This window comes from Centroberyx affinis, unplaced genomic scaffold (assembly GCF_046629955.1).
Source record: "Centroberyx affinis isolate AG114_WGS23_722 - 3 ecotype Tasmania unplaced genomic scaffold, CSIRO-AGI_Caff_v1 ptg002837l_1, whole genome shotgun sequence".
Taxonomy (NCBI): domain Eukaryota; kingdom Metazoa; phylum Chordata; class Actinopteri; order Beryciformes; family Berycidae; genus Centroberyx; species Centroberyx affinis.
The window spans coordinates 188,227-201,669 of record NW_027280979.1 but is presented as its reverse complement, the minus strand read 5'-3'; the positions used below and the strand labels follow the sequence as shown (position 1 = coordinate 201,669).

Sequence of the window (13,443 nt, the reverse complement as noted above, 5' to 3'; positions counted from 1 at the left end):
CGTTCCCTGGGTAAATAGAGGTTAAAAAACATTCATTAGTCGCCCCTGGAATCACACAGATTCAGAAATTATAACAGGTTAGTGGAAAGCCTCATTTTGTCAGTGTTTTTCTGCTGTTGATAAAATGTTCATATGTTAATAGATATTAAAAGGTTTGTGTAATTTGTTTTTTGTCTTAAATGAAACAAATGTAAAGTACACATAACAAAAAAATAACATTAAATAAAACTGAAACTCAAATTTTCATATACTATACACCCCATTTGCCCCTTTCTCCATTTCTTATGTCTTTGTGACACAGTGTGTGATTGGGAAAATATATTTCCCTGAATGACTTGTCATTAGTAAGCCCTTATTTCTGACAGCCATCACTGCACTGAACGATATTCATAAAGCCTTTATCCCAAGCTTATCCAAGTAAAATGACACAACACAATATATAATTTGTCACTGCTCATGGACGAGTCATACGATCATCACAGTTCATGAAAAGATACAGCAGTACAGTTGACTTGCCAACAGAGAATTAAGAAAAAAAGCAGCTATTCATTTCATGTTTTTAGGCTTTTAGTGGACACTAGAAAACGCTTCAGTTCCGAGATCACCAACATGACAAACAGCTATATAATCAGAGTTGGCTTTGTGGTGTTGATGATGAGTGTAAAAATATAGTGTCAGCAGATGGAGCAAAATATTGAGCATGAGCGAGTATAGTAGGAAGATATGTCAGGATGATGTCTCCTCTACTAACTGTCACATCCTCCTCTCTCTTCTTCGATATTTCTAATCTCTCTCTGGTTCATGAGACAGGACAAGACAGATGCAGTATGGAAAACTATCACCATCCACCGGCCAAATGCTAGAAAATTTTGTCTGTAGCTGGTAAGTTTGTCCTCTAGCAGCCACTTTGGCAGGTAGGAAGGATCGTTTCCATTCCAAAAGTCAATTTGGCTCATAAAGCACTAATAGTGGATGATGAATTTTGGAATTCACCAGCTGCTGTGGCCGTTGGACACCGTGTCCTCTCTAATTCAGTTTTTTTTTTTTCAATTTAAAGGAATAGTTCACCCAAAAATGAAAATTCTGTCATCATCTCCTCACCCTCATGCCAAATGAAACACAGGTGAAATGTGTTAGTCCATATAACACACAGGGAGGCTGCAGCACAACTTGGTAGCAGCCTTCTCCAAATCAACTGAAGTCAATGGGGACCTGTTCTTTAGAGTTCCAAAACAAAAACAGCCAAACAATCACACTGTGCATAGAAAGACCTATACACCATTATTTGTTGCAAATCAATCAGCTGTAGTTCAGATTTGCACTAAATGATGGTGTAAATATACTGTAGGTCTTTTTGGAACTCTGAAGAACTGGTCCCCACTGACTTCAGTTGTTTTGGAGAAGGCTGCTATGGAGTTGTGCTGCAGCCTCCCTGTGTGTTATATGGACAAACTTCACCTGTGTTTCAACTGGCATGAGGGGGAGGAGATGATGACACAATTTTCATTTTTGGGAGAACTATTCCTTTAACCAATTGCGTCGTTTTCAGAGAAACCCCACAGTTGTCAGAATCTTCTCATCCACATCTAGAAGCCTAATAAACTCAGTAGTTCATCCATAACCAGCGTACTGTAAGTGTAAACAAATTTGTCTTCTTGCATCTTTAGAAATGTACATGACGGGGCGTCCTGGTGGCTCAGTGGGTGAAGCATGTAACCACTTTGTCCTCCAAATCCCTCATCCCCCCCTCTCTCCCCTCCAGTCTTTCCTGTCCCTTTCTACTGTGACCCACTGTATCTAACAAAGGCAAAAAAAAAAAAGATACTCTCACATAATTTCCCTCACTTAATGTGCCACCAGGCGCTGAGCTGGCAGCAGCTCACCTTGCCCACTGACATGACCCCTCATTTAATCCCACCTCGCCGCTACATCCTGTAATCTCATTTCCATTTGTCATCATACCAGCCTTCTAAGAAAAAGGAAAAGAGGCAGTTGAACAAATCCCGATGCTTCATTTTGTAATATACCAAAACGAAACATCTCAGCCCCCTTTTTCATTTCGTTTTTGTTGTGAAACGTAGGAACAGCTGAGCAGGCGGCTCGGCGCTCTGAGCATATGTACAGTATCGGGTAACACAGTACAGTGTTTAATTACATCCCCGGTATAGATGGCCCAGACTGAACTTGTCCCGGTACACCCTGCCAGATGTCTAGTTCAGATGACAATAATTGTGATATTCAACCCCCCCCCCCCCCACACACACACACACACACACACACACACTCCCGCACCCATTGTGTTCAGTATTAATGTGAGCCGGCCCCTACCCCTTTGACACAGCTTGATTCATGTGGGGATGAGACAGAGATACTGAATAGTTGATGAGCTGGGAGAAAGAGAAAAGAGAGGAGGGGTGGGGGCAGAAATAGTGAGAGACAGACCGAGGGAGGGAGGGAGGGAGCGAGCGGAGTGAGCGGTATCCACTCGCCTCCCTCCACACCGCTTCAATAAGCTCCGGCGCTGGGAGCCGTGATGGAAAATTACCTTGTGACCAAGAGGGGAGGTCAGGACTGGCAGCGCAGAGCAAAGTCAGACTCCGCTCGCCCACAGCAGCAGCAGCAGCAGCAGCAGCAGCAGAGCAGTGGGGGGATGGCCCGCGCGTTCGGCTGATCGAGGAGGGGAGCGAGGGTTCGGGGCATGGAGAGGCTGAAAGGTCCGGGTCCCGCCGGGGGATGCACCACGGCCACCTGTGGATGGAGAGCGCTGCTTCTCCCCCAGCTGAACCGGCAGTCCCTGTACGTCTACGGCAGCGAGGTGGCCGTGGAGAAGGAGTGCGTCCGCCAGCTGCAGAGCGGAGTCCTGGTCATTCACCCCTTCAGCCTCATAAGGTATTTAATAGATTTGATAGATTCAGGCCAGTCCCCGCACTGTGCCACCCCCCCCTCCGCTTTCAACTTCATTACCGCATAAGAAGTTACGTTGATTCTGCAAGTTTCTGGAATCATTCTTCTCTCCATATTGCATTACTAACAATCATATAGTCATTTCCAAATGATATAATAATCATAATCAGCGTGACTCTTGTTGCACTTTCGAAAACAGAGTCACAAAGCGCTTTGCAAAGGAGTAAGTAAAAACAAAAGATATAATCAGCAGTAAAAAAAAAAAAATTAAAGAGCAAAAAAAATCAAGGTGGTCAAGAACAGTTAATTTTACCTAAAAGGCTGAAACAGCATGGGGATCCTCACAGTTGAACTGAGAATAGGTACACAGACAGCTGGATTTCCATCATCCTTGCATGATGATCATTATTATCAGTTTGTAAGTTGATAAAACGGGGTGAAAACAGAGATGGAATTAAACAATTGGGATCACAGACAGAGTTATTTGAGACTGGCAATTGAACCCCAGCCGAGGAGATGTGCAGTTACAGTATCAGAGTGTTTAGTGTGCATAAATCAGCTTGCCTTACCGGCTGCAGCACACACCGGGGCATCCTGTCTAATGAGTCCCTCTGGCAAATGGAGGCAGACTCTCCACTCAGAAGCTACAGGAATCTCAAACTCAAAACTCTTACATACCTTGAAAGTGTCAATATGTCCCTAAGCCTTTTTGTTTTTTGTGGTTTTTCCCCTCCTGCAGGAGTTACTACATTATGTGCATGATGGCTATCACATTTCTGAACCTGATCGGGATTCCAATGGAGATAGCGTTTCTGGACGCTGGAGACAGCGGGCTGGGCTGGGAAGGCTTCAACGTGTTTTCGGACACGCTGTTCCTGATAGACGTGGCTCTGAATTTTCGGATGGGCATCATACCAGAGGACAGCGAGGTGAGAGTGGCTGTACTCTATTTTCAGACGCAATCTGGAAGACTATAATCCCTGCGCGGACAAGCGCGTACAATCCATCTCTGCTCCATCTGTAATCTACTCAATACACGAAGGGCTAGATTAACAAATCCCCCCCCCCCACACCGTCTCATGGGCATGGGCAAAATTGGCACCTGTTATTTGATTTTGCAACAGGGATTTTGCAACAGGGATTATGATGTATTGGGTAAATTACAAATACTCAGAAGTATAAAATTTCCAAATTTATATTATATCCTGATTATATCCTGTTTGTTTTCATGTGTTCTTGCTTTGTGAGATTTTCTCGTGCCAATGACAAATGACCCATCTGTGGTGTTGTTGTCGCTGTTCGGTGTTTACTGACGACCATTATGAGCATCTGCTGTTGCCAGATTTACTCTAAGTCCATTTCAGCCGGAGCAGAGCCAGTTTGAAATGTATATGTCTCAGCAACCATCCAGCGACGCTGTCAGATTAATGTTGATATTCTCTCTAAACACTCCGGGTATTAGCTGACACCGCTGTCTCCCCTAATTTTGGACAAACTCCCAAAATATTGTGGGCCAGTTGGAGTGATAAATTATTCATGTGATCGGGGCACGTCTTTATCCATCAGCTCAGTCTGTCTCACTCTGTCCTCTCCTCTTCACAGGTGGCCATTCTGGATATCAAGCAGATCCGTGTGAGCTACCTGAGGTCTTGGTTCATACCGGACGTGATAGCAGCTTTCCCAATCGGCTACATACTCTTCTTTGCGGTAATAATGAACAGACTAATTGAAGCATTTATCAACTAATAATGGCTTAGGTCAGTGTTGCTCAACATGGGGTCCGGGGACCACCAGGGGTCCTTGAGGGGGTTCCAGGGGGTCCCGAGGCAAATTGATGAATTGTTAAACTTCACCATTATTTAATTTACAAGAAGTTAACACAGTTAGAAAATGTATTAGAATGACTGTTGTGATCGTAGTTTCACTGTTATCTCTCTACCTACAATACAGATAGTCATGGAATTCTGGACAAAATCATATCTATCAATAAAAATATTTGCATATTTGGGTCCGAGACACAAAATCTCATCAAACGGGGGTCCGAGGCCCTAATGTGGACTAAATTAGGGGTCCTTGATATGAAAAAGGTTGAGAATCACTGTCTTAGGTCACAGTAGAAGTATGTACATAATTTAATATAAAATGTGATGAAATACAAAGTGCTTTATAGACAATAAAACCGTAATGAATAAAAGCCAAAAAGATAAACAATAAAAATATATAAAAAAAATAAAAAAAACCCTGCGATTTCAATAGATAAACCCAGTAAAATACCGGTAAAATGTTATTGAATATTTAGAATTCATCGCAGTCTATATTTCATTTTTGCAGGACTTACAGTACCACAACGATGACAACCCCTCCAAGACCAACCGGATGATGAGGATACTGATGTTTGTGCGGATCCTCAGCCTGATCCGGCTGGTGCGAGTGTCCCGGCTGGTCAGGTTCTTCAACGAAGTGGAGAAAGTAAGTTCACGAGTGGGACGGTCTTTTCAAAGCCTCGCCTTTGAAATTCAATCAACCTTTCTTCTTCTACCACGCAGATACCTTTACCACACCTGGCTCAAATGACCACCCGACTGTGATCACCAACAAGGGGCGTTTTTACAATAAGGGTGAAACAAAACCTGGATCCACACTTCATTTATATCAGCTCCTTAAGTCTGATGTGGATTTATGATTGTGATTCGAATTAATTTTTAACATATGCTCACATTGTTGCTGATGGGTTAGTCAGTTATGAGGTAGTTAGGGTTTGTATTTTGCCTTTTTTTCCGATCTCACTCACCTCTGGTTCAGATGACAGAAGTCTGGAGATTTAAAGGGATAAAACACCCTGAATTCACTTTTTTCAGCTGTTAATCTTATAATAAAATAACTGGTCATAATCTTGACATTGTATTTCTGGATTTTGGGTGAGAATCCAGGTGTTATGCCGAATTCTGCGTCCCCACCTCGCAACTTTATTTCTCTATGAACCAAATGGTTTTATCAGCATATATTTTTGTGCCATTTTGGCTCGACAGTGTGAATGTCAGGTCAATAATGACCCAAGCTGAAATAACAGGGGATGCATTACTTGGGAGCCACAATCTGTTCTGCCAAATCTGTTCTGCCTACACAACCCCCCCCCCCACCCACCGCTTCCCACACCCATTTCTTCTGGATTTAGGCGGAGAAACCCTAAAACTCGGGACGTCCTGTCCCTTTAAACACAGTTGGTTGGAGACATTAAAACCAGTCAAATTTCACTTGGTGCTCACTTGTTTACTATCGCTGGAACAACAGTGTTGCTACAGTTACAGTTAAACTTGTTCTACCCGGGCAGAAAAAACAAAGTGCCATTTCCTTGTGCAAGAATCCTATTTCAAACTCAGAGCCAACCAATCAGTGCTGCCTTTGGCTGAAGTGGCTGGTGAATTTTTAAAAACAAGCCATTGTAGTTGGTGAACAAAGAAACTGTGCTTCCTGCCCTGATTACAAGAGGTGATTGTTGCTGCTGGTGTTACCAATAAGTCACAGTGTATATAATTTGCCTACTGAATATCACATCATCACCTGTGTGTTTCTTCCTCCCTCCTTGACAGGTGTCAAACGCGAACTTGGAGGTGGTGCGCCTGTTCTTCCGCATCTTGTCTCTGTTCATGATGATTTTCCTCCTGTGCCACTGGAACGGCTGCATCCAATACTTTGTCCCCATGCTGGAGGAGTTTCCCTCTGACTGCTGGGTCAGGAAGGAAAATCTGATGGTAAAACAAACTTCATGGATGAGCATGAATGTATGATGGATGATGCCTGAGTATTTGGTTTGTTAATGGGAAAAACTGTGAGATATCATTCGTAATACATTTGTGATGTTCAATGCATTCCGTGTGATGGAGTGTTGTAATTTACTTTTTTGGTGAACCCACTTTCCCTCAACCTGTGATTTCTTAACTTTCCCAGAATGCCCACAAAATGTTGCTTCTAGAAAGATGTCATGTTGTCTATATTTGGTCAGTTATCCACAGGAATAAGAAAAATACACCACCGAACAACAAAATGGGCCCAGAAATGCATGATACATCACCAATAGCTCTTATTTAAAAAGTGTGGAAATGTTTTAGGGTAGAATCTTTCTGTAAGAAATTAGAAAGAAACATGGCGTACTGTAGATTTATGTGAAAATTGTTGTGAATCTCCAGAACTGTTCATTTTCTGTGATCATTGTTAAAATATTAGTGACAATAAAAATGAAAAAGACACTAAAATCTCTTCCAGAATGCCACAGTGAGCGTGAAGTACTCTTGGGGAGTTTTCCGCGCTCTCTCCCAGATGATCGCTCTGTCCTACGGCTCCATGGACGCTCCGACCAGTAAGCGCCATCGATTTTCTTCTTCCAAAGCGCAGGCGGATCACGTTCGCTCCCCATAGCTATAAATACCCCCACAGTTTCACATGAAGCGTGTATCTGTTTTCTCTGGTGTCTTCGCTTCCTAGATTATGTGGAGCTGTGGATCGTCATGGTGAGCATGGTGTCCGGCTGTCTGATGTACACGGTCCTGGTGGCCAACGCTACGACCATGATCGCCAACACAGACCCGACGGCCAAGGAGTACAAGAGCAAGGTCCTCATGGGTGACACTTCATGATTACTATCCTTCATCGGCAAATATCGCTCATTAGTAAACCGCTGACTGTGCAGTATCTCCATTAGTAAAGCACTGATACATGATGAGTAGATATTTGTTGTGCATCATACTGTTATTTTAGCACATTGTAGTGCTATCTGATGTTTTGGTGCGATCGGTCTTCAGAAATAGTGTGGCTAAATTGTGGCTAAAATTATATTTATTTTGCCAGATATTTAGATCACAATTATTAATTACAATTATTAGCCTTGTTGATATGAGGAACACCAGTGTTTCTGATATAATGTTAATATTTGGATAGCCTGCCCAGGTAAATGAACAACCCACCAAATAGTTTTTTGCTTTGGATTCATTCTGGGTGCCGTGATGCGTGAAGCTGGCGGTTCTCACCGATGTCGTTTTAAAACAATCCAGATTTAATTCTGTCAAGCGCCAAAAGAGTATTAGTGAACTACTCACTGTAAAAACTCATAGTGCAATTTAGTGAAATCAACTCATCTTTATCCATTAACACAATGTATATAGATGTGTTTGTCAATTTCAACTTAAAAGTGCTAGTTATGAGCTTCATGACTTAAAATCATGTTCACATCTTGTGACTTAAAATTATGAGTTGAAAGAACAGCTTATAAAGCATTCACTAAACTCAACACTGTTAGTTTATTAGCAGACTTCCCAGCATGCATTGCATTTGGTTTAACTCTCCAGAAACTCTTCCTTCTTTTGGTTGGAATGAAGTTACAGGATAGAGACTTGTTATGTATGTATGTTTGGTGAATCATAGGTCAATTTCTGATAAAAAAAAAAAGAAAATAAATAAATACAAAACCATGATAAAATCTACTATCTATCTTATCTATGTATCTGGGAATTCACAATAACTAAGTTTCTCTCTGATGCACATGGCAAATACAATCCACTACAAGTAAGTGTATTGCAGCTGCATACTATATGCTGAACTGTGTATTACTCATGTGATACAAGAGGAACTTAAACCTAGGGAACCTTGTGAAAAAATAAATAACACTGGATTTCAGTTAATCAATTAATGTATTCAATTTGGAAACACGAATCAGCATGACTAGACATTTGTTGATTGAACTTATTGTCTTAAGTTCACTCAGTTAGCTTTTCTACATTAGAACAACTAACTAATGATCTTTGACCTAACTATTCAGTACTACTTCAGTCAACTCACAATTTTTAGGCAGCAAGGAAACTTATATTTTAAAGTTGAACTGCCTTCATATTTTTTGCAGTGTATCACCGTAATTCATTGCACCTATGACGGACATCTGCTCTCCTTCAAGTCACAGTGTGCAAAACTGAATGGAAATACAATTTGAAATGTAGCCTGGATAATCAGATGGAAGTATAACATTCAGTTAATGTTGCAATGCCATTTGCTTATAATGGATTGAGAAACTTTAGTAAAAATAGCAGTTACTGGGCTCACTAAATGAAACGTCAACAACACCTCCTCCCAACGCCGCAGTAAACTGACAACCTGTGGGAAACACTGAACACAATTATGTTACAAGCACTTTTTGCCTCTTATATCAACATCTGGCCTATTTCCAACCACAGCAGAAGATCTGAATGAAATGAAATGTTCCAATGTTGCCAGTTGCCACCGCTGTGGGAACTAAAGCCGTGATTTGCGATTATACACGGTGAAGTGTGCGGCCCTACTAGAGCTTGGCGTCCACACTGTCGGGGTTGCATGACAGCCTTGTGCCTCTCCACAGATGAGCCGTTTGGAGCACTACATGGCCTTCATGAAGCTCCCACCTGAGCTGCAGCTTCGCATCAACAACTACTACCAGGCCCGCTACGGAGGGAAATGGTTTGATGAGAGGGACGTCATGGACACCGTCTCCACCGCGCTGAAAGAGGTACAGCGGCGGCTCATGTACGGCTCTCAGTGGTGCTGCAGGGAATTCTGGGAGAAAATGTGATGCTGTGTGAGACGCCCTAAGGCCTTCATGTCCAACTAGGGTGACCACATTTTCAAACCCCCAAACCGGGTCCCGCACGTTCATGCACGCGCACATGTATGCGCTTATGCACGCACCATAGGCGTTTTCATCAGGATGGGGGGGACAGTTATTTCAGCGCTTAGCACACCTACTGACTGCACCTTTCAACACCAGCAGCCAAACAAAAAAATGATGTTTTGTCTCCAAAAATCCAGCAAAACATAGTTTATGTGGTGCATTGTTTATGTTTTTTGATTGGGTTAGGTAATAATGAGCGGAACAGAACATGATAAACGTCTATGTAAGCGCTGAAAACAAGAATAATACTATTATTATTATTTTAATTGTGGTGAAAACCGGGACAATTTGGTAGTGAATGTTGAAAACCGGGACATTTTAGTGTTATACACATATTTGTCGGGACTTGGGACACCCATCTTGAAACCGGGACAATCCCGGACAAACCGGGACGTCTGGTCACCGTATGTCCAACTCCAAACTGACTTTTTTGGATGACTGTGTCATGTTTATTCGAGGATCTAACCCAGATCTGATACCAATATGAACTGACACCGATGTTGAAAAGACACACATGTGCAGAGTAACAATAACAAAAGACTTTACATGCATTTTCTTACCCACACCCCCTCCTTTCAAACACATTTCGGTTACGGCGTGAACCTTTGACTGAACTGAGGCATCTCCCCAAATACCAATCAAATCATCTAATCTTTATTTGTTGTGTCTCCTCAAAATTATGACAAGTGTCTCAGGTGATTGACGGAAGATTTACTTAATGTCACGGCAACACTGATAAATTCCAATTTGAGCGTTCAAATACAAGTCACATGTAGGTCTCATGCCTCGGGATCTGATTTCATTCCACAAATCCATGCGGACCAGAATTGAAGAAACGCGACTCCATGCAGCTTTTTGCTCTGCATGGAGTCGCATTGCTGCAGTGTGTGTGTAGCCTGGCTTCATGCAGCAGCACCTCACCTCTCTAAACTGCACTTACTTACAGATGCAGCTGTTGTACAAGTTTCACTTTTTACTGCATATCTGTGCATCTCTCCCCAAGGAGAAATTGAATGCAGAATACTCAGTTTGATAAAAGCCAATGTGGGAAAGATGCAGGGTTTGGGATTACTGTACAGGCTTTTTTTTAGTTGTCTTTTGAACAATGGGGAGTAAATGAAAATGCTTTTGCTGTATCAGTTGCTGTAACAGTAACAGTATTAATGTGCAAATCACCTTCTTACTTTACACTTAGGGCTTTTCCAGGCTTTCTCAGAATTTCAGTATTTTTTGGACATGGCACTCAGAGATTCTTTGTTTTCCTGATTTTCTTCTATTACATCTTGCCTCATATCCATGTTCCATATGTATATTTGATTATGGCTTATTTGTGTGAAGCATTATTTTTTTTGTTTTTTTTTGTCATACCGTTTTTCTCCTTGCTGTGTTTTGTTCACTTTGTTCCTATTGGCCAGGTTTGCCTTTTTTTTGTGTGTGTTGTGTGTGAGGTGAGATGGGTTTATAATCCTTTTGTGGTTTTTATCTCAAAATAAACATTGCTTCACAGTGTTTTATGACTTCACCCCTGTGCAAATAAACTAAGCTTGTACCTGTGTGTGTGTGTGTGTGTGTGTGTGTGTGTGTGTGTGTGTGTGTGTGTGTGTGTGTTCTTCAGCAAATCCTGACGGCGATGTGCGGCCGGCTGCTGAAGGCTGTTCCCATGTTCCAGGACAGAGACATCAACTTCATCAACGCCGTCCTGCTCAAACTGGAGTACGAGGTGTTCCAGGAGGGTGATGTCATCGTCCGGCAGTACGCGCCGGGGGACCGCATGTTCTTCATCGACCACGGCCAGGTGATGATGGAGACCGAGTCCTACCAGAGGGAGCTGTGTGACGGAGACTACTTTGGAGGTGAGCTGGACCGGGTTCATCACTTTTAGAAACGTACTGTACATACTCAACAATGCGGTGTCAGTATTACAGAATGTACTTACAAGGGCCTAACAAAAAAATAAAAGCTATTATTGTGCTATTATTGTTCTTCCATTGTGTTGTTACACCCCTTTAGGTACATAATCCATTAGGGAGATTTTCATTAGAGTAGTATCACAGTATTAAAATGTACTTACAATACTTTTCCATTCGTTAATACACTGGAATAAGATCACTGTTAAATCCCAGGATGTGTACATAAATGTGTTCATATGTAAATAACTTTTAAAATGAATCATGATTATATGTGTGTGCAGGATGGGATTATTTCAGTCTTTTAACCTCTGTTTTAACCTATGGAAAAGTACTCTAAGTGCACAATAATGTAATTTCATAAGTATATAATGTATTTACAAGGGTGTAACAAAGAAATAAAAGCTATTATTGTGCTATTATTGTTCTTCCATTGTGTTGTCACACCCATTTAGGTACATAATCCATTAGGGAGCTTTTCATTGAGTAGTATCACAGTATTAAAATGTATTTACAATACTTTTCCATTCGTTAATACGCAGGTTAATACACTGGAATTAGATCACTGTTAAATCCCAGGATGTGCACATAAATGTGTTCATATGTAAATAACTTTTAAAATGAATCATGAATATATATGTGTGTGCAGGATGGGATTATTTCAGTCTTTTAACCTCTGTTTTAACCTATGGAAAGGTACTGTAAGTGCACAATAATGTAATTTCATAATGTACTTACAAGGGTGTAACAACAGTTTTGTTTTGTTTTTACGAGGGGCTTGCACAGTTTAAGACAAGAAAAAATTAAGTTTTACTAATTCCCGTGTGGAGATTTGGTATATCAATACACTTATTGTATTATGATTTATTGCTAATTATTTTAATGTCAGTGTTACAATATAGCTGGTTCAGATGAGTTTCCAGTTCCAGTTCATCACTCATTGCTCAAGCATGCTATGCTTTTTCTGCACGCACACACACACACACACACACACACCTACACACACACGCATTAACACACAGGCTGCATCAGCTAGCCTCTGTTCCTCTTCCCAGGTGAGGGAGAAGCATTTAAAAATCACAGTCTAGCCAAAGTAAATAAATCTTATCTTTTCCAATTTGGGGGATTTTTTTTAATCCCAGGGCTTTGGGCTTTGAGTCGGTCTTAATCAATTTGGCATCTAGCGCTAAGCAGGCTTCCCCCAACTGGCATCCAAAAAAAAACAAAAAAACAAAAAAAAATCCACAGAGTCTGGTTATTTAATTTAGGATTAATTGTTGGATCTCATCCCCGTCATTAAAGGTTTACTCGCTCATTAACCATGCCGCTGTGCTTCGCTGGTTTCCCCCCAGAGACGTGCGTGCTGACCAAGGGCAAACATCTGGCCACAGTGAAGGCGCTGACCGACTGCCAGTGCTTCACTCTGTCCTGGGACGGCTTCCACGCGGCGCTGCAGGGCTTCCCAGATGTCAGGAAGGACGTGGAGAAACTGATTCAGCTCAACTTGGACGACAGACTTAACGTTGTGTAAGACCTGGACTCTTAATCCGTCTCTCTGCGTGAAATGGACGGGAACTTTTATCGTTAAGACCGTGGATATTTCATGTGACGGACAGTAATGGACAATATCTGGACATTACATGGACATTTATTTATTAATTGTATGAGATGGACAGTTTCGGAGTGTTGACGATTTTCACTCTAACTGGGCATTACTCTATTTTCTGATATAGCACTTAAATAAGCAATAATAATCAAGACCTCAAGAGTACAGACGGGTCAAACGTTCTATCTCAGCTTCCTCATAGATGTTGCGGTTTAGCACCAAATTGTCTCTCATATTCGGACAATCACTTATGCATATATTGGAAATAAAACATAACAAGTCAGCAAGCCTAAAAGGATGGTATATAAAAAAAACCAACTCAAATGTATGTCGTT

At 41.6% G+C, this 13,443-nt stretch overlaps 1 protein-coding gene across 1 annotated transcript; it reads left to right on the top strand.

The window, feature by feature from the left end:
- Window positions 1-2,698: 2,698 nt before the first annotated feature.
- hcn5 (hyperpolarization activated cyclic nucleotide-gated potassium channel 5) lies at window positions 2,699-13,033 on the top strand. Its single transcript, XM_071536158.1, has 10 exons — window positions 2,699-2,889; window positions 3,644-3,833; window positions 4,507-4,611; window positions 5,236-5,373; window positions 6,495-6,656; window positions 7,168-7,261; window positions 7,387-7,514; window positions 9,287-9,433; window positions 11,211-11,448; window positions 12,855-13,033. Exons 1-10 carry the CDS (start codon window positions 2,699-2,701, stop codon window positions 13,031-13,033), a joined length of 1,572 nt encoding a protein of 523 aa, XP_071392259.1.
- The last annotated feature ends 410 nt before the right edge of the window (window positions 13,034-13,443 follow it).